Consider the following 23,786-nt stretch of genomic DNA (forward strand, 5'->3'; position numbering starts at 1 on the left):
CAGGGAAGAGGGAAAAAAGAGACACACTTGGCTTCTTCTAGTCCTTGTTTTTCTTCTGACTGACTAGGGAACCCAGGATAAGTTACTAAGAACTTTCTAGTCCTTTTGTTTCTCCTTCCGAAAAGGAAGATTTAAAAGGAGAGATTTCTACTTCTAGGATACTGTATCATTTTCTTATTTGATGAAAGTTACGGTTTTTTATTTATCCCCCAAAGAATACCCATAAGGAGTAGGTAGAGATAAGTTAAAGCTACCTAAAGAATTTAATTCCTGGTTTCCCAGTAACCATTAAATCCCTCCGCAGTCAGGCAAGAATCACATTCCTGCCTTGAGACAAGATTTAGTCCTTTTTGAACTTACCCTTGGGCTGTGTTCCGAAAGTTTATTTGTAAGCTAGTTGCTTACAACTTGGAATAAAATGGCTTATAAATGGTGGTTAGGTCCTCAGGTCAGAAAATCGAATTTAACCCTCAGAGTGCCTGATGTATACTGCAGGGTGTGAATAGAATGCAGTCCGTGTTTCTATGGAAGCAATCCTTTGGGGGTAGAAACTCACAATGCTGGGGTTTATTCCTTTACTCTGAAAGCTTCTCTGGGTAAGAACTGGACAGTTAATTTTAAGAGGTCTAGTTGCCTTCCTGGTCACTCCACTGACCTTTCAGCTTTCCTGTCTCTGGTCCTGATTTTTCTTTGCATGAAGGTTCTGTGATCTCTCAACATCCCTACCCCACCCTCTCTCTGTCCCCTGACGCCATGCATCGTGGCCCTTCTGAGCGTACTGCCCATCACCCTCATGCTGGCTGGGGTAACAAACACACTGGGCAAGCAAAGCCCCCTATCTCCTGTAGCAGAGGAGCAGGGAAGGCCATCCAGTACTTTGGGAGTCAGAACAACTTGGCCTGGAATCCAGGCTCTGGGCTGCAACCCTAGGGAAGTTATTATACTAAAGATCTGTGAGCCTCTTTTTCTTGATCTTGAATGAGCGAAGTGATATGGAACTCAGGGCATTGTGAGCACTCAGTGGCATTAAGTGCAACACCATCTGCCCTTGAGCACTTGATCAATGTTAGAGTTCCTCTTGCCATGAGCCCGCCACTTCTGTTTTAACCTCTTGAACTCTATAGGGAATTTGTTGTTGCTGAGTTGTTTCCGACTCTTTGCCACCCCATGGGCTCCTCTGTCCATGGGATGCTTCTGGCAAGAATATTGAAGTAGGCTGCCATTTCCTTCTCCAGCACATCTTCCTGATCCAGGGATCAAACCTGCGTCTCCTGCACTAGCAGGCAGATTCTTTACCACTGAGCTACCAGGGAAGCCTGGGTACAAAAAGGGTTGACCTAAGAGTCACCTACATTTTTTTTAAGTCTACTTTAAGCTTGTCCCCAAGTAGTTTTGTCCAGGAGTCAAAGGGGAATAAAGGCTGGGTCAGATTCAGTGAAAGCTGAGATAAAAGGACAGAGAAACAAAGAGGTAGAAAATAGGGTAATGGTTCCCGCCTTTTGTGCAGCAGGAGTCAATAAAAAGGGGTTGGGGGAGCCTGAACATTACTACTGAAAGGGGAAAGGCGAGCACTCATTGGTGTGACTTCAGAGCCATCTAGGAGGTGTGCAGAGGAACTCAGTCTGCCTAACTCTTGGACTGGACCCTCAAATGAGTGAGGGAGGGCATGCTTTCTATCAGGCAACGTCCAACCACATCAGAGTTTTGAAGTGATAAAGAAGAGTCTTTTTCCGCTTACATGAAAATTTCATTTCTTGATTCAAATGTATTGTCTAGACACACAGATGGGTGAATGCAGATCTATCCCTAAGGCATCCTTTCTTATTAAAAGCATCCTCAGTCTGTGTCTGGGGACAACGCAGTCCATTATCTAATGAAAAGCTCCTGCCATTGATTAATTTTATAACAGCTGCAGCTAAGTGATGAGTCTTTTTTTTTCTTCTTGAGAATGATTTCTATATTAGCATCTTTAAAAGGACTAGTATCTGGTCTCCAGAAAAAGTAACACATAAAGCTGAAACATACTTTATTTTTATAAACATCATACTCTAATGAGGCTTCTGCATGCATGGGCAGTTTGAGTCACATCACCCATTCCCCACACCCTCCCCCACCTCCAACTAGAAAGCAGCACAGTTTACTATGTTCCTGGTCACTTAAATAGCTTGAATTGTGTACTAGCTTGGACTAACTATCCATGCTTAAGGATTTAACACATTATCTCCTTCCACTTATCAAATAATAACAACAATAATAGAAACCCAAACAGTTTATTTTCCCTAATAAGATTAAGTGGTGAGTACCCGTTACCAAAAGAGAGTTTTGCAAAAGATTAATTTGTTTTTCCCATGCTAATTAGGGTCAGATTTCCACTGATGTCCATTTTGGCATCTATTTTCTTCACAGTGATATTGAAGGGAATGGACATGGGTGGGGATTGGGGACCAGAGAATGAAGAGAGGCAGAGGGAGGATGCAAATCACTTTCAATTAGAAGCAAAAACTGACAATTACATAAAGGATCAACTACAAAGTCTTAATCTGAGTTTTAAGGCTTCTGAATAGTTGAAAGTTACCAAAGCTAAACAGTTTTTTAAAATAACATTTGTCTTAAGAGTGATGAGTATTGGTTTTGCCAATACAATATTGTAAAGTAATTAACCTCCAATTAAAATAAATAAATTTATATTTTTTAAAAAAAGGGTGACAAATAAGGAAAGATGCTACTTGGCTCTAAGGAGATTTTACACTAATGAAGAGAGAAAGATATGACAATGTCTAAAGAGTTAATGAAAAATGAGTTACTTATATGTGTTCATATATATGTAGACATTAATTTTCAGAGAAATAACTAGTATATTTAAAAATTCTTATCCTCATATCTGAGCCAAATCAGATTTGTGATCAGTTCAGTTCAGTCACTCAGTCGTGTCCAACTCTTTGCGACCCCATGAATTGCAGCACGCCAGGCCTCCCTGTCCATCACCAACTCCCGGAGTTCACTCAGACTCACGTCCATCGAGTCAGTGATACCATCCAGCCATCTCATCCTCTGTCATCCCCTTCTCCTCCTGCCCCCAATCCCTCCCAGCATCAGAGTCTTTTCCAATGAGTCAGCTCTTCGCATGAGGTGGCCAAAGTACTGGAGTTTCAGCTTCAGCATCATTCCTTCCAAAGAACACCCAGGACTGATCTCCTTTAGAATGAACTGGTTGGATCTCCTTGCAGTCCAAGGGACTCTCAAGAGTCTTCTCGAACACCACAGTTCAAAAGCATCAATTCTTCGGTGCTCGACTTTCTTCACAGTCCAACTCACACACCCATACATGACTACTGGAAAAACCATAGCCTTGACTAGATGGACCTTTGTTGGCCAAGTAATGTCTCTGCTTTTGAATATGCTATCTAGGTTGGTCATAACTTTCCTTCCAAGGAGTAAGCGTCTTTTAATTTCATGGCTGCAGTCACCATCTGTAGTGATTTTGGAGCCCAGAAAAATAAAGTCTGACACTGTTTCCACTGTTTCCCGTAAATCAAATCCCTTATGATTATACAGTGGAAGTGAGAAATAGATTTAAGGGACTAGATCTGATAGATAGAGTGCCTGATGAACTATGGATGGAGGTTCGTGACATTGTACAGGAGACAGGGATCAAGCCCGTCCCCACGGAAAAGAAATTCAAAAAAGCAAAGTGGCTGTCTGGGGAGGCCTTACAAATAGCTGTGAAAAGAAGAGAAGCGAAAAGCAAAGGAGAAAAGGGAAGATATAAGCATCTGAATGCAGAGTTCCAAAGAATAGCAAGAAGAGATAAGAAAGCCTTCCTTAGCAATCAGTGCAAAGAAATAGAGGAAAACAACAGAATGGGAAAGACTAGAAATCTCTTCAAGAAAATTAGAGATACCAAGGGAACATTTCATGCAAAGATGGGCTCGATAAAGGACAGAAATGGTATGGACCTAACAGAAGTAGAAGATATTGAGAAGAGGTGGCAAGAATACACGAACTGTACAAAAAAGATCTTCACGACCCAGATAATCACGATGGTGTGATCACTGACCTAGAGCCAGACATCCTGGAATGTGAAGTCAAGTGGGCCCTAGGAAGCATCACTACGAACAAAGCTAGTGGAGGTGATGGAATTCCAGTTGAGCTATTTCAAATCCTGAAAGATGATGCTGTGAAAGTGCTGCACTCAATATGCCAGCAAATTTGGAAAACTCAGCAGTGACCACAGGACTGGAAAAGGTCAGTTTCCATTCCGATCCCAAAGAAAGGCAATGCCAAAGAATGCTCAAACTACCACACAATTGCATTCATCTCACACGCTAGTAAAGTAATGCTCAAAATTTTCCAAGCCAGGCTTCAGCAATAGGTGAACTGCGAACTTCCAGATGGTCAAGCTGGTTTTAGAAAAGGCAGAGGAACCAGAGATCAAATTGCCAACATCTGCTGCATCATGGAAAAAGCAAGAGAGTTCCAGAAAAACATCTATTTCTGCTTTATTGACTATGCCAAAGCCTTTGACTGTGTAGATCACAATAAACTGTGGAAAACTCTGAAAGAGATGGGAATACCAGACCACCTGACCTACCTCTTAAGAAACCTATATGCAGGTCAGGAAGCAACAGTTAGAACCGGACATGGAACAACAGACTGGTTCCAAATAGGAAAAGGAGTACATCAAGGCTGTATATTGTCACCCTGCTTATTTAACTTCTATGCAGAGTACATCATGAGAAACGCTGGGCTGGAAGAAGCACAAGCTGGAATCAAGATTGCCAGGAGAAATATCAATAACCTCAGATATGCAGATGATACCACCCTTATGGCAGAAAGTGAAGAGGAACTAAAAAGCCTCTTGATGAAAGTGAAAGAGGAGAGTGAAAAAGTTGGCTTAAAGCTCAACATTCAGAAAACTAAGATCATGGCATCTGGTCCCATCACTTCATGGGAAATAGATGGGGAAACAGATTTGTGATAGCCTCATTCAAAATAAATGCCTTGTTGGATGTTCTGCAGATCTATTTATGTCTAGCCTTAGCCATATAAGCCCTCTATTGTAACATTGTTTTAAACATGAAATTAACTACATCAGTGGCACCACTTGGTAGCAAGAATGGGGAACTCTGATCCAAGATCTCTTTACTGCTTTCTTCCTCTACCCCAAGGAGAATTGCAAGGGAAAAAATGGTGCTCTCTATTTGGTATTCTGTGTCTTGTTGCTTATAGTTCGATTAATGTGTCAGTCAGAAATACATTTGCTGCAAGTAACAAAACATCTGACTGGTTGTGTCTTAACCACAGAGGAGTTGTTGTTGTTGTTGTTGTTGTTGCTGTTTTTTAATAACAAACAACCTAGAGACAGTAGAGAGCTAAGGCAGAGTTCAGTGATGGCATCAGAGATCTGGGCCTCTGTTCTGCTGTAGCATCTTTAGTGAGTGACCTTTGACCTCCTAGTAGCTTAATGATGGGTGCCCCTCAGGCAGGAAGGAGAAAGGACCTTCTCCAGCTCAGGCTCTTTGTCTTTCATTTTGGAAAAGGAAACCTTTCCCAGCAGATACCTTGTTAAGCATTGACCAAAGCCATGTCTACATGGGACTTCCCTGGTGGCTCAGACAGTAAAGCATCTGCCTGCAATGCAGGAGACCTGGATTTGATCCCTAGAGAAGGAAGATCCCCTGGAAAAGGAAATAGCAACCCACTCTAGTACTCTTGCCTGGAAGAATCCCATGGATGGAGGAGCCTGGTGGGCTACAGTCCATGGGGTCGAAAAGAGTTGGACACGACTGAGTGACTTCACTTTCTTTCTTTTCACGTCTGCCTGTTTGCCACTGGTGGATTAAAGAATTGAGATCCTCCAGACTTTGTAGTGGAAAAAGACTTTGAAAATGAGTATTGAGTGAACCAACCTACAGAATCTGCCACAGCTAGATATGGCTGAGTCATCTTTCTAGATTACAAGCATTCTCTGTAGATAACCTTTGTTCTTTCTCCTTTTGTTCCAACTCCTTGATCTCTGGGGGAGGTCTTGATATCTTTGTTATGTGTGTTTCAAAAGAGAAGCCCAAGCTCAGGCTGTAGTGATTCACCCAGCGCAATGGGAAGTGATGTTATTTGAAGAAAAATCACATGTGGTATCAGTGTCACCAGCAGGTTAAATCTGGTGAAATTAGGGAGTTTCCTTTCCAAATCTCATCCAATTCAAACCATTTATTGATCACCAATATCTACTGCCCTTCGGTGTCAGTGATACGAAACACAGCACAAGCTGTCCAGAAATCTCCATTCCCTGTCCCATCATTTCTTCCTCAAGTAAAAGAATGAATGATAAAGCTACTTCTAGTTAGTTATATCTTTCATTTTTACCAGTATTGCTATAGACAGGATTTTTATTGTATATTGAGTATTTAAATAAATCTTAAATAAACCTGTGGAGAAGGCAATGGCACCCCACTCCAGTACTTTTGCCTAGAAAATCCCATGGACGGAGGAGCCTGGTAGGCTGCAGTCCATGGGGTCACTAAGAGTCGGACACGACTGAGCAACTTCACTTTCATTTTCCACTTTCATGCATTGGAGAAGGAAATGGCAACCCACTCCACTGTTCTTGCCTGGAGAATCCCAGGGACGGGGAAGCCTGGTGGGCTGCTGTCTATGGGGTTGCACAGAGTCGGACACGACTGAAGCGACTTAGCAGCAGTAGCAGTAAATAAACCTTTGTGAGCTAACTTAGAAATTAATCAGTTTCATAAATAACATGGCTTAATGGAAAGTTTTTCAAGTTCATTAATCTTAAAAATGTTCAGTGGAATAGTGTATGTCATGATGGAAACTAATTTTGTGTTTGATATATAAAAAATCACGGCTCTGCAGTATGTATTTCTGAATGTACAAAAGCATGCTCACATAACCAAAGTTTTCTATGTGTATACTGCTTGGCACTTCACAGACACCAAGGAAATACATATTGATTTTTATGTGAGTAAATAATTTATCTTTGTGTTTTTTCCAGGATTTTGGAAGCCTGAAACTTTAAGCCCTGAGCTTAGGATATACTTAGGCCCACAGTGGATGCTTCAATAAATGTGAATTGCTGATTTTAAAATGTTTAAGTAATGGTTGCTTCGTGAAAGATAGTTAGACTAGTTTCAGATTTTGGTTCTGTCTTCCCATCCATTCTTGTACTCGTGTATTGAGGCAGTATTTTTAGTGGCACGGTCATTTAGTTTGAATGCGTTAGTAAAAGGTGGGAATTAATAGCTGGAAAATTTTGGGAAAACCCAGTAAGAAATGTTTCCACAGCGTCATTTGAGTGAAAGCCAGATAACAGCTAGTTATTGGAGGAACTTGACTGTAAAAACGTTGACATAGACATGAAAAAGAGAGTAAAAGTAAATCTGGGGGGAGGATAGGGAGTGATCTGAGGCAAGACTTGTAAAAGAAATGCCTCCTGGAGCCAAATTGGTGGCTGGGTGGGAACTGGGGCAACCTGAAAAGCTTCTGTTAGGGCTAATTTGGCCTCAGCTTCCCTCATTGACATGCAAGAATGTGAGTCTTTAGGTTCTTCCAGAGAAACAAGACCATGGGAAGTCTACAGATCTCTGTTGGCCAATCATTCAGCAAGTTAAAAAACCATTAGAGGAGCCAAAACCAACCAAATAAAACCCCCCAAAAAAACAGTTCTGCAGACTAAATTCAGCCAGTTACTGGCCTCGGGTCTATGGTTACTGGAGAAATCATTGAAAGAGATTGCAGTTTGGGGAGAAAGACCATATGTCGAAATCTTGAGCGATAAGAGTGGAGAAATAAATAAGTAAGCTGAGGTGCAATCAGGGTTGGAATGTTAGAGTGTAGGAAAATCTGGTTGAGCCATTCTAAAACTGGAAACAAAGATGAGACTAGCATTAAAGGAAATGAGGACATTTGCTGCTGTTTATTTTTATCATGAAAGTAGATTTACCACAAATTCCCTAACCGTGAGAAGGCCAGTAGATTCGAAATAGGTAGTGTCAACTCTATTACAAAGAAAGTATGGTTTTCCAGCCCCCTACAATTAGGGCACAGATTTTTCTTTAAACTGTGAAGTTGGTTGTATGAAAAATTGTACAAAGGAATAAAAATCAAGTCACACTGGATCATTTTTAAATGTCTCACATGTATTATAAAGTATAAAATGTAATTAAGCTATCTCTGCCCTGGAGACTCTGCAAAGTGTGTTCATTTATGAAGAGAGTGTGGAAGGGTTGGTTAATTAGTGGAGTTGAGAACAGAGTTGAAGGAGACTGGGCTAATTTTAGAAGTTTGTATAGTTCTGATGGTTGTGTGGGTTAGTTGAGTGGCCCCACATTAGGCTTGAGGAACTCAGGCGAGACCAGTGACTGAAGGTTCTGAGACAGAGAAAGGTAATAATACCATTCATCCCAGTGATGAATGGGGACTGTGTGACTGTTAGTCTCTCATCAAGAAGAAGACCAGAGGGACTTCCCTAGTGGATAGGAGTCTACCTACCAGTGCAGGGGACACAGGTTTGATCCCTAGACTGGGAAGATTCCACATGCTGTGGGGCAGCTAAGCCCGCGAGCCACAACTACTGAGCCCACCATCCACAACATGAGAAGCCCAAGCACCAACTAGAGAGAGGAGCCCCCGCTCGGTGCAGCTAGAGAAAAGTGCTGAGCAGTCATGAAGACCCGGAACGGCCAAAAAAGAAAATCTTAAAAATAAAAAAAAAAAAGGAAACCAGAAGGAAAGAGCTTTGGCTTGATTTCAGTTCAGTTCAGTCGCTCAGTCATGTCCAACTCTTTGCAACACCATGGACTGCAACACGCCAGGCCTCCCTGTCCATCACCAACTCCCAGAGCTTACTCAAACTCATGTCAATAGAGTCGGTGATGCCATCCAACCATCTCATCCTCTGTCGTTCCCTTCTCCTCCTGCCCTCAGTCTTTCCCAGCATCAAGGTCTTTTCAAATGAGTCAGCTTTTCGCATCAGGTGGCCAAAGTATTGGAGTTTCAGCTGCAGCATTAGTCCTTCTAATAAATACTCAGGACTGATTTCCTTTAGGATGGACTGGTTGGGTCTCCTTGCAGATTGGCTTGATTTAGTGTGGTTCTAATTGGAGCATGAAGCAGATGACAGGGAAGGCTGATCAGAGAAGGAGGGTCAGTTTAGAGACCTTGCTGATTGAAGCTCCTTCTGGCTGACGGTAAGGATGGCAAATAAGGAAGTGCTTAGCTAGAAAAGCTTTTCCAGTGGCTTGACTGAAGGAGAAAAGGCACAGTCTGGAGTTTGGGAGTAGGGTTTACGTTCTTCGAGTATGCTGCCACGGCACTCGACCCCTCTGTTTTCAGGGCCTTACCTCACTCCCAGGTTTAGTTACTCCTGCTGCCTCCACGTCTGGTGCACCTTTTTCTGAGATTAACCCTCCAGCCTCCTGGCAGGGTGAAGCAGGGGGAGACTGGAATGCTTGGCCCACCTCACATGAATTTAGGCTTGCAATTTCTCCCAAATCAGCTACCATCCAGTCACCTTCTGAGCTTCTGAGGCTCTGGAGCTTTGGTCTCTTGTCGTCTCGTCTCCAATTTTGTCTCTTTTCTTTTAGGTAGATGTCAATCTCCATTCTTTTTTCTGTCATCCTAGTAGTTTCAGAAATGAGAAATAAATGACTCTGTTCCATCTGCCACGTTTACCTGGAAGTTCTGAGACCTAGTTCCTTACCATGATATGCAGGGCCCTAAAGGGGCCCTGCCCCTGTCTACCTGGTAGGTCTTAGTTGGGGCCATTCTTCATCAGCCTGGGCTTTCTTAGGAGTCTTAATGGTCTACAGTCTTTTCTGCTGAAGAGCTTTTTTCAAACGTGCTGACTTTCATCTTGCTTTGCTCTTCCTCCTCTTCACATAGCCAACTCCCATCACTCTTCATCTCTGCTTAAATGTCACTTTCTCAGAGAGGCCTTCCTGGCCTGTGTCTCCCTTTGTCCTCACTCTCAATAAGCATTGAAAGGATAGGTGAAAGGATGATGATTAGATGGATATCTTTATTTTTTACCTTGAGTAACATTGGTGTATAACATTATGAGTTTCAAGTGCACAACATTGTATTTCTACTTCTGTATACCCTACCCTACGTACTCATCCCCCCAAATTTAGTTTCTGTCTGCCACCATACTAGTTGATCTTCTTAGCTCATTTTGCCCTGTCCCCTCCTTGCCTTCTGCTAACCGCTACTCTGTTCTCTGTACTTGTACATTTGTTCTTATTTGGTGGATGTCTTTTAAAGAGCTGTAAACTGGTTTAGCCTAAACAGTCTTTTTGAATCAATATTATTTTTTTATACATTTTTCTGGTGGGCAGGGTTTGAGAGTTGGAGCCCAGACTCTTTCTGATCTGAAACTTAAGTAAAAGGAACATGGCACAGCAGTGTCCACATGAGTCCCTTCTCCATTATCGGGCGTGGGGGGGAGGTAGAATTCGGGCCCAGAAATGGTATTTAAGATACACGGTTTCCCTCCCACCCCTTCCCCCAAGAACTTTACATTGGCCATTTGTTACAGAAACTGCTTTCTCAACAAACCTTTTACCAGAGCAGCAAACAAGAAGCAAAGCTCATTTTAATTTCTGCTCTTCCAGGAGCACAGTGTTGCTAAGAAATAGTAAGATTGTGTTAGGAAGGCCAAGTGAGATGCAGGAGCCAGAAAGGTCTTGAACAACCCACAGTCAGGATTTCATGCTATCTTTTATTTCTCAGTTGAACTTCCTTATTTTTTATTGGGTTTGGTTTGTTTCTCTCCTTCAGAATTCTAAGTCTTCTAACATTTGTGTGACTCTGGGTCTTTTATTGCTTCTCTTCATTTTTCAGAGAAAAAGTATTCTGGAGAGTAACTGGTAGTGAATAAAGTAATACTGTTTCTCATCTGGAAACATAACTTGATAGGAATTATAAATTCACAGACTCGACTTACTGCAAGTTATGCAAGTATGAATGTGTCATTCCTGTTTATCTCTCTGTAGGTTTATTTTTTTCCCCATTTAAGTAAAGCTCAGTGTTGAGGATGAGGTTTAAAGGAGTTTAGATTTTAAAAGGCCTCTAATATATCTAAAAAATTATAGACCATCATGTGTTAATGAACCTCTTCTCTCTCAGCTAATTCTTTCAAGATATGTTGCAGAAATCCCCCATGTTGTTGAAGAGTTTTTGAAGACTTCCCCATAATTTTACATTGTACTCTTAAGACTTCTGAAGCCTAGACATCTTGATTCAATTTGCTTTCAAGACAGACTTGGTTGAAATTACTCCATTAGTCTCAAGCCTTATAAAGACTTATCTATGGTTCTCGTCTGTCCTAGTGACTTTGAGCTGGCAAGAATAATGCTTATTGTGTGGAGAGTCCATTCTTCTATAGGAATACTGAGGCTGGGGGATTGGAGATATATTATTATATTTTAAAATCTTTAGTTTTTGTTTTTGGCCACACCACTCAGCTTGTGGGATCTTAGTTCCCTAACCAGGAACTGAACCCTGGCCCTTGGCAGTGAGCACACAGTCATAACCACTGGACCACCAGGGAATTCCCCAAATCACCCACCTTTCTATATTAGAAGGGGTATGAGAGGAGACTACCTTGTTTTGGCATCTTTAGAAAATTTGGAAATTGATTAAAACAGATAGGCAGTAGTAGTTTAATTCACATATGCAAACCTCTGAAGTTGGAACTATATGAAAAAACATCATAATTCCTCTAAACTTTATTTTTCACTCATAATCACCTGAGTGATTTGGCAGAGTTGATAGGAAACAAAGACCACACCACTCATTTATCTGTTGGAATAATCTTGAGCCATCCAGCTCTTTCCACTCATTACATTTATGGGGGTCATTGTCATTCTATCTAATAGATAAACATACTAAAACTTTGGGCCTTTCTAAAAAGTGCCCACAAGCTACTGGAAAGTTGGACCAAAATACTCCTTGTTTTAAATTCTAGACCTCAGTTCATTCCTTGGTAGCAGGTTTTTGAAGTATGATGAAAAGGTAGGAACCAGCTGTAAAATTAAAGTGAGGGGGCTTACTGTTTTATTTTTACAATATTTTCCAAATTCTCCCCTGACTTTAAAATGCTGAGGTGTTTTTCAATCTTTTTGCAAGAGCATGTCCAACAATGTGTAGATTTATGGCTCAGACTTGATCGGTCATTCCTCTTTTCTGGTGAATTTGACACCTTCCACCACTATCCTCCACAGAATGAAAGTGAAAGTTATATGACAGAAGTGAAGTGAAGTTGCTCAGTTGTGTCCGACTCTTTGCAACCCCATGCAACCGTAGGCTCCTCCGTTCATGGGATTTTCTAGGCAAGGATACTGGAGTGGGTTGCCATTTCCTTCTCCAGGAGATCTTCCCAACCCACGGATTGAACTCAAGTCTCCAGCATTGTAGGCAGACGCTTTACAGTCTAAGCCACCAGGGAAGAAACATTTAGCATAGCCAAGGGAAATTCATTGGCTTAAAAAAGGTGCAACAAAACCTGTTGTCTGTTCTGTGCCTCACAGTAAGAGCCAAATGGACCATCACTTTAGTAGCTGGTGATCCAACTTGAGAGGGTAGATGATGTAATTGTTCCCTTTGTTCCTTAAGTTTCTACTTTCTCCATTTTTAGACCAGAACCAGCCCTGGATAAAATAAATCATGAAGAAGAGGAATGTACAGTTCAGCATGTTGAGTGCCCTAAAGTGCGCTTCCTATCAACTGCCATGCAAACATGTTGTAACTCATTTCTTGGGTAGTCACACTTGTTCACTTTTCAAGTTCCAGTTGTGAGAGCTAGTGAGCTCCTCATAGCTTGGGCCAGAGTCCTGGAAAACCAGCTCCCGGGGAAAGTGGAGGCTGGCCTCCCATGGGGGATGGGCACTGGGACTTTAAGCTATATTTCTTTTTTTTTTTTTTTTTTTGGACAGAAATGTCTTTGTTTATTTGAATTTTCTTTTCTTTTCTTTTTTTTTTTTTAAACACTGATGAGGGCCCGAACTTCGACTTCTGCATGTTAGAAATTTTTTCCAACTTAATGAGGAACTAACAATTGTGCTGTCACTGTTTTCCAAGTTGTCACTAAGATCTCAAGGCTTTTAGTGATTTCTGTGATGTACTTTTAGTCAGATGTTTACCATCATTACCTTTTATCCTTACATGGGCTTTGGAGAAAGACAGACCTGAGTTTGAATCCTATGCTGCTGCTGCTAAGTCGCTTCAGTCGTGTCCGACTCAGTGCGATCCCATAGACGGCAGCCCACCAGGCTCCTCCGTCCCTGAGATTCTCCAGGCAAGAACACTGGAGTGGGTTGCCATTTCCTTCTCCAATGAATGAAAGGAAAATGAAAGTGAAGTCACTCAGTCGTGTTCGACTCTTAGCGACCCCATGGACTGCAGCCTTCCAGGCTCCTCTGTCCATGGGATTTTCCAGGCGAGAGTACTGGAGTGGGTTGCCATTGCCTTCTCCTTTTAAGCTACATTTCACATGCATACTTTAGCTATGTGATCAGCCCCAGCCTCAGCTCGGGACCGTGTCACAGAGTCCGAAGCTGTACCGAATCTTGAGGTTTCAGTGTGTGTCCTCCACATTTTCACAAGGTGGCGGCGACCAGCTGTAAGCCAGAGGGAATGGTGCTGCCAATTCCTAGCAAAACATGCGGATTCAGACAACACAGATGGTTATCTCTCTGGAGTAGGACTTTTTAAGGAAACCAGAACTCCGTTGAAATTCACTGATGGTTACTGGATATAAATCTATAAATCTGCATGGCTTCTGTCGCAGTATGATGAAAACTAGATGTTTTCCCTGTTCCCGTCTTGTGGTATTCCTGAATCACTGTGTGCTCATTAGTTGGACCATGCTACATGGGAAACTGGTGGCAGAAGGCTTGTTCTCTGCATTGTGTTGGAGGGAATGCTTGAAAGGGTGTCACAGTGGATCGACTCCAGGCAGAATGTGCCATATTTAGAAGGATTTGAGAGGGAAGAATGTTTGAACTGCTTTAGGGAAGCTGAGAGTGCTGCTGGAGCAAGAATGTTCCAGATGCTTGTCTCTGATAGTATTCTACCATGAGCCACACCCTGAAAGAATCACATCATCCTTGCCTCTCCCACTTGGATCTCTAGCTCCTGGAATTTGCCAATTCTTGAGGGTTGGATGGAGCTTCTGACCTTATTTAGACCACTTGTTCTGAATTCTGAATACACCTTGGAAAATCAGAAAGAGGGTAGGACACCTTTAATTTATTTTATTAGTGTTCATCATAAACAAGAGACCCACAAATATAATCTAGAGATGAAGTTTTGGTCTAATTGGCTATGCTGCTGCTGCTGCTAAGTCACTTCAGTCGTGTCCGACTCTGTGTGACCCCAGAGATGGCAGCCCACCAGGCTCCCCCGTCCCTGGGATTCTCCAGGCAAGAACACTGGAGTGCTCCCCCGTCCCTGGGATTCTCCAGGCAAGAACACTGGAGTGGGTTGCCATTTCCTTCTCCATTGCATGAAAGTGAAAGTGAAGTCACTCAGTCGTGTCTGACTCCTAACAACCCCATGGACTGCAGCCCACCAAGCTATTCCATCCATGTCCATGGGATTTTCCAGGCAAGAGTACTGGAGTGGGGTGCCATTGCCTTCTCCCCAATTGCCTATAATGGTCATTAAATAATCCACAAGCCCACAGAATGGAATGTAGAAAGATAGAAAAACAAAAGACAACACAGGTCTCTATACAGAGTTTATACTTGAACTTTTAACGTGAAACAAGAAACTGTATTAAAATGTATAATTAAAGACTCATTTGAGGGCTTCCCTGGTGGCTCAGTGATAAAGAATCTGCCTGCAATACAAGAGACTGGGGTTCAATCCCTGGGTGGGGAAGATCCCCTGCTATTTCCTATGGGAGGAAATAGCACCCATCGAAGTATTCTTGCCTGGAGAAGTCCGTAGACAGAGAAGCCTGGCAGGCTACAGTCTATGAGATTGCAAAGAGTCGGACACAAGCTAGCGACTAAACAACAACAAAGACTCAATTATACCTGAAGGTATAGGTCAGTCACCTGGGGATCTTGTTAAAATGTTGATTCTGGTTCACAGAGCTGGGTGGGCCCTGGGAATCTGCATTTCTAACAAGGTCAGAAGAGATGCTGATGCCATTGTTTCCTCAAATCATAATTGGGGTAAAAAGGATCTGCCCAGGTTCTCTTGGGTCAATAGGTGTTGGGAGCCACTGTGGTTATACAGAGGTGTGGGCTGCCTTCTTAGCCATATCTTGGCTACCAGTTTCTAACCAAAGCAGGTCTTAGAACAAGATTTGTCACCTATGAACACTTACTAGTCACAGAGCAGAAAACAATTTTAAAGCCCGTGCTTAAGACTCCGTGAAGTCCCAACTCTGCCTTTGGAGAGCTTGGGACGAGAGCCTTGCAATCCACATCTGCCATGGTCCTTAACACGATGGTTCTCAAAGTGTGGTCCCTGGACCAGCAGCATCAGCAGTGACCTAGAAACATGTTAGAGATGCAGATCCTCAGGCCCGCTGTAGACCTGAAGAATCAGAAAATCTGCACGTGGGGCCTGGGAATCCGGGTTTTTAACCAGCCCTCTAGGTGTATCTGATGTACACTCAAGTTGGTGAACCACTGCTACAACAGCAGGATTCTGTCAGCCGTCTAATTGAATTCAGGCAACCAAGAGTCCCAGAACTACAGCTGGAGCTCTTGGAATCCAGCCTACTGCACCACTTTGAAAGGTAGAGGGCCTGCTAGATTCTTCTCACACCCCATTAACGTAAGGGCAGGGCATGTTTCTAAACCCTTTGCAGCAGTCCTTGTATTTTGTAAACTACGAATATCACTAACACAAGCCCCTCTCACATTAATTAGGATCCTAGATGTATTAATAGGATTTTAGGTGTAACATGAGCTAAATATAACTCAGGCTTTTACAGTGGCAGCCTCTGGAGTGAGGGTTTTTGATTAATTGCTAGCCAGCCACCCCTGGAGTGTGCTTTCCTGATTAAGACAACTGACCGCCTCTGCAGCATAGCTAAGCTAACACACACATACATCATTCTACTCTGTCCAGGGGAGGATTTCTTTTTAACTCTTAAAATCTACTTTATTAAGGCATTTGTTGTTGTTCATTCACTAAGTTGTGTCAGACTCTTTGTAACCCCATGGACTGTAGCACAGTAGGCTTCCCTGTCTTTTGCTATCTCCCAGAGCTTGCTCAAACTCATGTCTGTTGAGCTGGTGATGCCATCCAGCCATCTCATCCTCTGTCACCCCCTTTTCCTACTGCCCTCAGTCTTTCCCAGCATCAGGGTCTTTTCCAGTGAGTCAGCTCTTCACATCAGGGAGCCAAAGTATTGGACCTTCAGTATCAGTCCTTCCAATCAATATTCAGGGTTGATTTCCTTTAGGATTGACTGGTTTGATCTCCTTGCAGTCCAAGGGACTCTCAAGGGTCTTCTCCAACACCACAGTTTGAAAGCTTCCATTCTTTGATGCTCAGCCTTCTTTATGGCCCAACTCTCATATCCATACAAGGCATACATAAATACAATAAAATGTATATACTCTCAAGTGACCTTCATAACAGTCAAGATAAATATCATTTTAATCACATAAAAAATAGCCTTGTGTTCTTTTCAGTTAGTTAGCCACCCCCTCCCCACTCCTGGCTACCATCTACCTGCTTTCTGTCAGTATAGGTGAGATTAACCTGTTCTAGGATTTCATATAAATGGAATCAAACAGTATATTTTTTTACTCTTTGTGTTGTTACCCAGGGTAACATTTTTCAAATCGGCTCACATTGTTGCATTGTCAGTAGTTAGTTCCTCTTTATTACAGAGTAGAATTCCCATTGTGTGACTGTACCACAATTTGTTTATTCATTCTACTATAGTTTTCTTTCCAGTTTTTGGCTCTTATGGATGAAGGCTACTCTGGGCATTCGCATAGACATCTTTTTGTGACATGTCTTTATTTCTTTGGGGTGACTATCTAGGAGTAGATTTTTGGGTAATAAGATAGATGTTTGTTTAATTTCATGAGAAATTGCTAACCAGATTGTCCAAAGTAGTCATACTGTTTTATATTCCCACCAACAATGTATGAGAGAGAGTTCCAGTTACTCCACATCCTTGCCACCATTTAGTATTGTCTGCTTTTTGGCATTTATGTTGGATATTTCAAAGTAAATTGCAGACCTTGTTTTTCTTTCCCCTAATTTCATTTTAGCTTATTATATTTGATCTCTTCAAAGGCCATCAATCTAATAATGTTGACCCATCAACTTGGATATGGATTAAATTATTTCCCTTTCCTAATCTCCAGTTAGAATTGGTTCTGTGGGTGCCATTTGTTTATGGTTATTAGTCATGTTTGCCAGTATTTTTTCCATTCTTTTATTCATTCAGTTTGTCAGAGTCCCTGAGCTGTATTAGACCTGCATTCTCAGAGAACAGTTGTATGTTAAGTCACCAGGAAATACAACAGAAGTTGGGGACAAGGTACTGGTCTTCAAGGAGCTTTTTGGAGCTGGGTTTATGAAACATAAATGCACAAAAATACAAGAAAAGAAATATAGCTTGGTGTATATTAAGACTTATGCAAAATTTGTAAATAGAGATTTATGCTAGGTGAGATGATTTGGGGCTTAATAGACAAGTGACAGTAGAAACCACTGTAGCAGAAATTGTTGAGTTGTTAATCTGTGCAGAATAATAGAATGATTGCACCTTATTATATAAAGCTAAATGTAATCCCAATGTTTTTCACTTGATTTTAAACAAAATATAGCAGTGTCTTTTATTAGTACAGAATATGGACAGAAACAAATATCCATCCTGATATGGATTTGTAACTTTTCTTATTGACATCTGATATCATTTTTGTATATTTAACATGCACCCAAATTTTTGATTAGCAAACATTTCTGATTAGTAAATGTGTGTGTGTGCACACACGAATTTGTGAACTTCTTTTTAAACCAGCTCTCTTTTATCCTGTCTTTGCCAACTTATATACTTTTAAAATAAATGCAGAAGAGTTAAATAGAAGGAATCTGTGGAATCAGGCAGACCTAAACCTGGATGAGAGTTAACTTTGCCAATTATATTTTAAAATACATCTCACACACAGACACATACACATGTTAAATAAGAAATGTTACAAATGTTAACAGTGCACATCTTTGTGTAGTGAGATTATGGATAATTTATTTACTTGATTCCATGCTTTCCTTTAATTTCTTTGTTTTCCACAGTGAGCATGTATAACTTTGATAATTAGAAAAAATGTTATATGCCACTTGATTGTTTGCTAAATTCTCATAGCTAGTCCAATGACATATTCCCTGTTCTTTTTAATCTTACGTTGCTCATGACTTAGAGGGGTGGGATTCAGGGGAGAGGGAAGAAGGTCCAAGAGGGAGGAGATACATGTATATGTGTACATGCTTAGTCTCTCAGTCGTGTCTGATTCTTTGCAACCCTATGAACTGTAGCCCGCCAGGCTCCTCTGACCATGGAATTCTCCAGGCAAAGATACTGGAGTGTGTAGCCATGCCCTTCTCCAGGGGATCTTCTCGACCCAGGAACCTGTGACTCCTGCATTGCAGGCAGATTTTTTACCATCAGAGCCACCAGGGATATACCTGGTTCACTTTGTTGTGCAGCAGAAACGAACATAACATTGTAAAGCAATTATACTCCAATAAAAAAATAAAATAACAGGAAAAACATTTTAAGTCTCACTACAACAGAACCAAGATTACAGTCTAGGAAATAAATACGTGTCCCTCTATTCTCTCTTGGGAACAAGAACTACATGAGCACCCTGCAGGTTATGCTACTGTCGTCCCTCAAAGAACTTAGCTTTCCTGATCATCAAAGAGTAAAAAGACATTTTTTTTTCCTTCCCCACATTGACAGAATTTCACTTTTCCAAAATTGGGGCATATACAAGAGATTTTTTTCCCTAGCCTTTTGTTGGCAGATCATTGGGAGCTTATCTGTGTTATTTGATGAAATAACAAATGATCTTTGTTTTCCCCCTTTCTTCTTCAGCTGACCTGAATAATGTCAGGTTCTCGGCTTATAGGACTGCCATGAAACTCCGAAGACTGCAGAAGGCCCTTTGCTGTGAGTATGAACCAGTGCTTGAAATACTTGATAGTTACTCTTTGCTTTAAAAAAAAATGATTGGGGTATTTGCTCTTGAGGAGGGGAGAAATAGCTCTCTCAAGTTTAGTTGTAATATGGAATTCATTTTTTTTCAAATCTCCTTGGCTTAGTGTACATCTAGATTGGGGCTTCCCTGATTGCTCAATTCTAGGGCTTCCCTGGTAGCTCAGCTGGTAAAGAATCCACCTGCAGTGTGGGAGACCTGGGCATCTAGATTACTCTGTCAAATTGTTGAGAATCATTCTTGTCACCATTCCTCAGCTACTGATGTTGAATTGATAAGAGACTGATCATTTTTATTTTCTAATGTATGGCACTGGCATCCAGAATTATCTTTATGAAACTTGAATTATCTCCCCCATTCCACCTTTATTTCTTCTTAGAAAATGTGTTTAATGTTTGAAGTATTAGCACTCGGTTGCCTTAGCCAACCAAAGCTCAGAGATGTGTATTGTTTTTTAGCTTGAATGCTAATGTTGAGATCAATGCTGTCATAGAAGAATGACGACAAGGTTGTTTTTCTGCTTTTGCTAAATAGCATGCCTCAGTGGGAAGAAAAATCCCAGAGTGTCACACAACACTCTTGGTTCATTAGAGAGTTTATGTAACTGTTACTAAGTCATTGAGAGCCCGTGTATGCTGATGATGTGAGCACAAAATAGGCACAGTCCTTACGCTGATGGAACCTATAGTCAGTCTAATGAGGGACACATAGGGTATCCAGAAGTCTACAGACATAGGTAAACATATATAAGATCATCAAGAACCTCTACAATCTGTTTTGTTTTTTGTTTTTTTTTTAAGCAATGAGATTGCCTCTATTAAGGCTTTATGGGCACCTGAGAAAAAGTGAAAGGATAGTTTGAATGTTGTATATTTAGTCACATGACAGTGAGTGGGGTACCATGAGAACAGCTAGTTGTGGGGGTGAGGTACTGAGAAGGTTTGCTTGAAGAGCCACGTGAGTCCAGAAAGGTAAGTAGAATTCAGTCTGGGAGGAGCGTTCTCATCAGAAGGCAGAGTGTGTGTTGAGGCATGGGGTCCAGAGATGTACTCAGGAACTGAAAATGCCACAGCATGATAAAACACAGGAGCTCCAGGGAGGGGCTGTGGTGAAATATTCGGCTGGAACCAGGCAGACTGTGAAAGGTTTTTACACTTAAGTTACACAGGGTGGGGAGGAGAGGGTGGGACAAATTGAGAGACTAGCATTGAAACATATACATCACCATATGTAAGAGAAATGGCCAATGGGAATTTGCTGTGTGACCCAGGGAGATCAGACCAGTGCTCTGTGATATCCCAGAGAAGTGGGTTGGGGTGGGAGGTGGGAGGGAGGGGACATATGTATACCTATGGCTGATTCATGTTGATGGATGGCAGAAACCAGCACAATATTGTACAGCAATTATCGTCCAATTACAAAAAACTTAAAGAATGTAGAAATCAGTGGGGAGCCATGTAGTGGGATGGCGTGTTGAGACTGTCATTTAGGAAGATGACTCTGGCTGTGGGATAGAGCCTGCATCAGTGCTGGGGGTGGGGGCGGGTGGAGGGAGGTGTGGGGGCATACCTCTGAAGGGGAAGAAACTCGGCAAGCAGTTTCCATCCTCTAAACCAGCAATCTGGTAGCCTGAATTGACAGAGTAGGAATGGAGAAAATTGGGAGGACTTAAGAAATACAAGGTGGCATTGATAGGCCTTAGTGACAAGTTTGACATGCCTGGTGAGGATGGATCAAGGAAGAGACTCGGGTGCTCAACTGAGATGAACAGTGGGCCTGCTGGCAGGGTTGGCCATATACACATAGCTGTGATGCTCAGGAGAAACAGATGAGCAACATTTAGGAATTATGAGTGTGCAGATGCTTAGGGAGAGGGAAAGTAACAAGAAAACAATATTTGAGACCAAGAGTGACCCATGTACAGAGAGGACTACAAAGGAACACACACAGAGTATGTTACCACATACTACGCGGGCAGGAAGAAGGGGCCCACCACCAGGCTCAGATGCTGCTGGAAGATCAGGAGGAAGTGGGCCCAAGTGTCCATTGGGTTGAGCAACAAAGAGGTCCTCAGGAACTTGGGAGAGGTTTTAGGGGACATGGTGTAGGAGGTGAAGTGGGCTTAGAAGTCAATGAAAAGTGGGGATGTAGAGAAAGTTGGTTGAGACGATTCTTGGAGAAAGGTTGTGAAGGGAAGTGGGGCAGTAGTTAGCTGGAAGGTGGAGGAGTTAATGGAGGGTACATGCATTTAGACTGAGAGAAACCTGAGTCTATTTCAATGAGTATTAGAAGACAGGACAAAATGGACATTGTTGACGGAAGAGGAGATAATAAAACATATGAGTCCTGGGAGGATGGGAGAAGATAACCCAGGGCCCACGAGAAGGAAGAGGGTGCCTGTCTTCCAAGGTAGTGAGTAGGGTGAGGAGAGGATGTGAGCAGGGCCAGGTAACTGAGGAGACCTGGGGGAGGCAGGCGAGGGATGCCCGTGGACAGGGCTCCATTTTCAGCGTGAAGGTGGAGGAGAGTTCCTGGGCTGCTGTTAACAGCAGAAAGTCGAGGTCGGCCTTACCTCTGTGGCTGAGGAGAGGGCTATTTTGGAAAGCAGCATCTTGGAGTTCAGCATCGGCTGAGTGTTTTAGGGCTGCACCCATCCTCAGGGGAATTTCTCCAGGAGCTAGATGATTTTGTTCCAGGTGGGCAGAGGCCAGCTGGGCAAGAGAAATGAGGATCTAGTCAAAAGAGGGGGTAAGTGGTTGGAATGCTGTCTGCCCAGTCCACATTGGGCAGAAGAAGCTGGGAATTCAGGTGGAAGCTGGTAATTAGGAGGTAGTGTGGTCAAGCGGCCAACAGATGCTTCAGGGAGGTAGAGGAAGAGATTGTGTGGAAGTGACTGGAAGGCCAAGAAGTTGTGGTCAGACGGCAGCAAAGCTCAGCAGTTTTTCGGAAGTGGAACAGGTCAGCTGATTGGCTCTAGGACATGACCATTTGCATGGGTGGTGGAGGTGGACTAGATGTCCATTTCCCTGCAGCTGAAAGAGGAACTTAAGGAACCGAGTGGCTAGAGTGACACACGAGTCATGACGGCCAATGTTGAAATCACCCCAAACTGGACCCAAACTGGACTGAGCTGAACCCAGTTCACGGCCGAGAGCTGTGAACCCTGGCAACCGAAGCTTTGGGAATGAAGGTATGTGACCAGGGTGTCTGCAGAAGCTAGCAGGAAGGAGGTCAAGGAGTGTTGTTGGCGTGTGATTTTCTACATGGTGATGTGATGGAGAAGACATGGCTTAGAAATAAAATTGTTTGGAAGGAGAGGGTAGGCCTGTCCTCTTTATCTTGGTCTCTGCAGTGCTCAGCACGATTCCTGGCACCGAAAAGGACTTAATCTGTTTTCACGGAATGGATGTGTGAACGAAAGGAGATTTGGGCTTCCGTTTCCATATAGGTTAAACTCTGAAGCTATCACTTTTCAGCTGTATAGCTGCTAAGCATAAGTGGTTTTTAGAGGACTCCCTGGGCCTATGATTCCCATAGGGACCTGTTGAATGTACCAGAGCTGGAAAGAGGTAATTTGGGGTGGGGGAGTCAGACAGAGGCCGGGTGGAGAAAGTCTTCTGCCTCTTTTTCATCTTCTGTCTCTGCCCCATCCCAGAGGTAGTGCCTCCCACTGAGAAAGGGACGACTGTGAAATGGCTTCTGTAGAGTGCTATGGTGTACAGTCCCGTGAGACCCTAAAAGTTCAGTAGAGATAATATGTTGTGCCAGGTCATACTATGAAAAAGCCCCCAAATTGACTAGATCGGACCACCCTTTCCATACTATTCCTCACAGATTTAGGCATTATTCAGTTCTCCTGTCAAAAAGTCTTTCCATTCATGAATGTACCTCATTGTCCGTCATCTCACTGTATGTTAACATTTCCAATAAACATGGGACAAATGGGGGAATCTCATATTATAAAACATTTTGGCCACGAGTGGTTATGACCTCATAACAAAGTTAAGTTCTGAATGTAGAATGTAAAATTTTCACTTTTCAACTACTGTGCAACTCTCAGCACTTCCTTTCTCAGCATTACTTTTCTCATTTTTGAAAAAGATTTAGGCACGGCAAAATAAGGGTGTATTTATCTAAATTAAGTGCTAGATTTCTCAGGAATGGTAGAAGGGTTCCACGTGGAGTATGAATACAGAATGAAGAGCTTACCTATCCTTTTATTATTGAAAACATACATGATCACATTACTTAACTGTTCAGTAGATTATTTCAGAATTTCCCCTTAATTTTAGATATGCTTTGGTTTCCCTTCCGGCCTTTTCGTCATTTCTATGTCTGTAAAGCCATGATAAAGAGCTATTGTCTGGGGTCAGAAAACAAAACTTGTCCTGGCTAGCTTTTCCAACCGAAGGTCGTTTCCACTAACTCTTACTTTAATGAAAATTAATGATGTTATCTCAATGATTTCCTGATGCCAGTTAAGAGTTTGAATTACAGATGCCTTAGAAAATATGCCATGCTGCTGCCATTAAGCACTTAGTCTTAATATTTTTTCACTGCACTATCAAAGCT

General features: G+C 42.3%; 1 protein-coding gene across 15 annotated transcripts in view; it reads left to right on the top strand.

Annotated features, from left to right (window-relative positions):
* DMD (dystrophin) overlaps positions 1 to 23,786 on the top strand; it is a 2,236,915-nt gene that overhangs the window by 2,101,225 nt on the left and 111,904 nt on the right. For all 15 annotated transcript variants that reach the window (XM_024988361.2, XM_024988358.2, XM_024988360.2 and 12 more), the window contains one exon: positions 19,094 to 19,168. In XM_024988361.2, the coding sequence (XP_024844129.1) occupies positions 19,094 to 19,168 (75 nt within the window). The remainder of the gene's footprint in view (positions 1 to 19,093; positions 19,169 to 23,786) is intronic.

The sequence above is a fragment of the Bos taurus genome, chromosome X (assembly GCF_002263795.3).
Source record: "Bos taurus isolate L1 Dominette 01449 registration number 42190680 breed Hereford chromosome X, ARS-UCD2.0, whole genome shotgun sequence".
NCBI lineage: Eukaryota > Metazoa > Chordata > Mammalia > Artiodactyla > Bovidae > Bos > Bos taurus.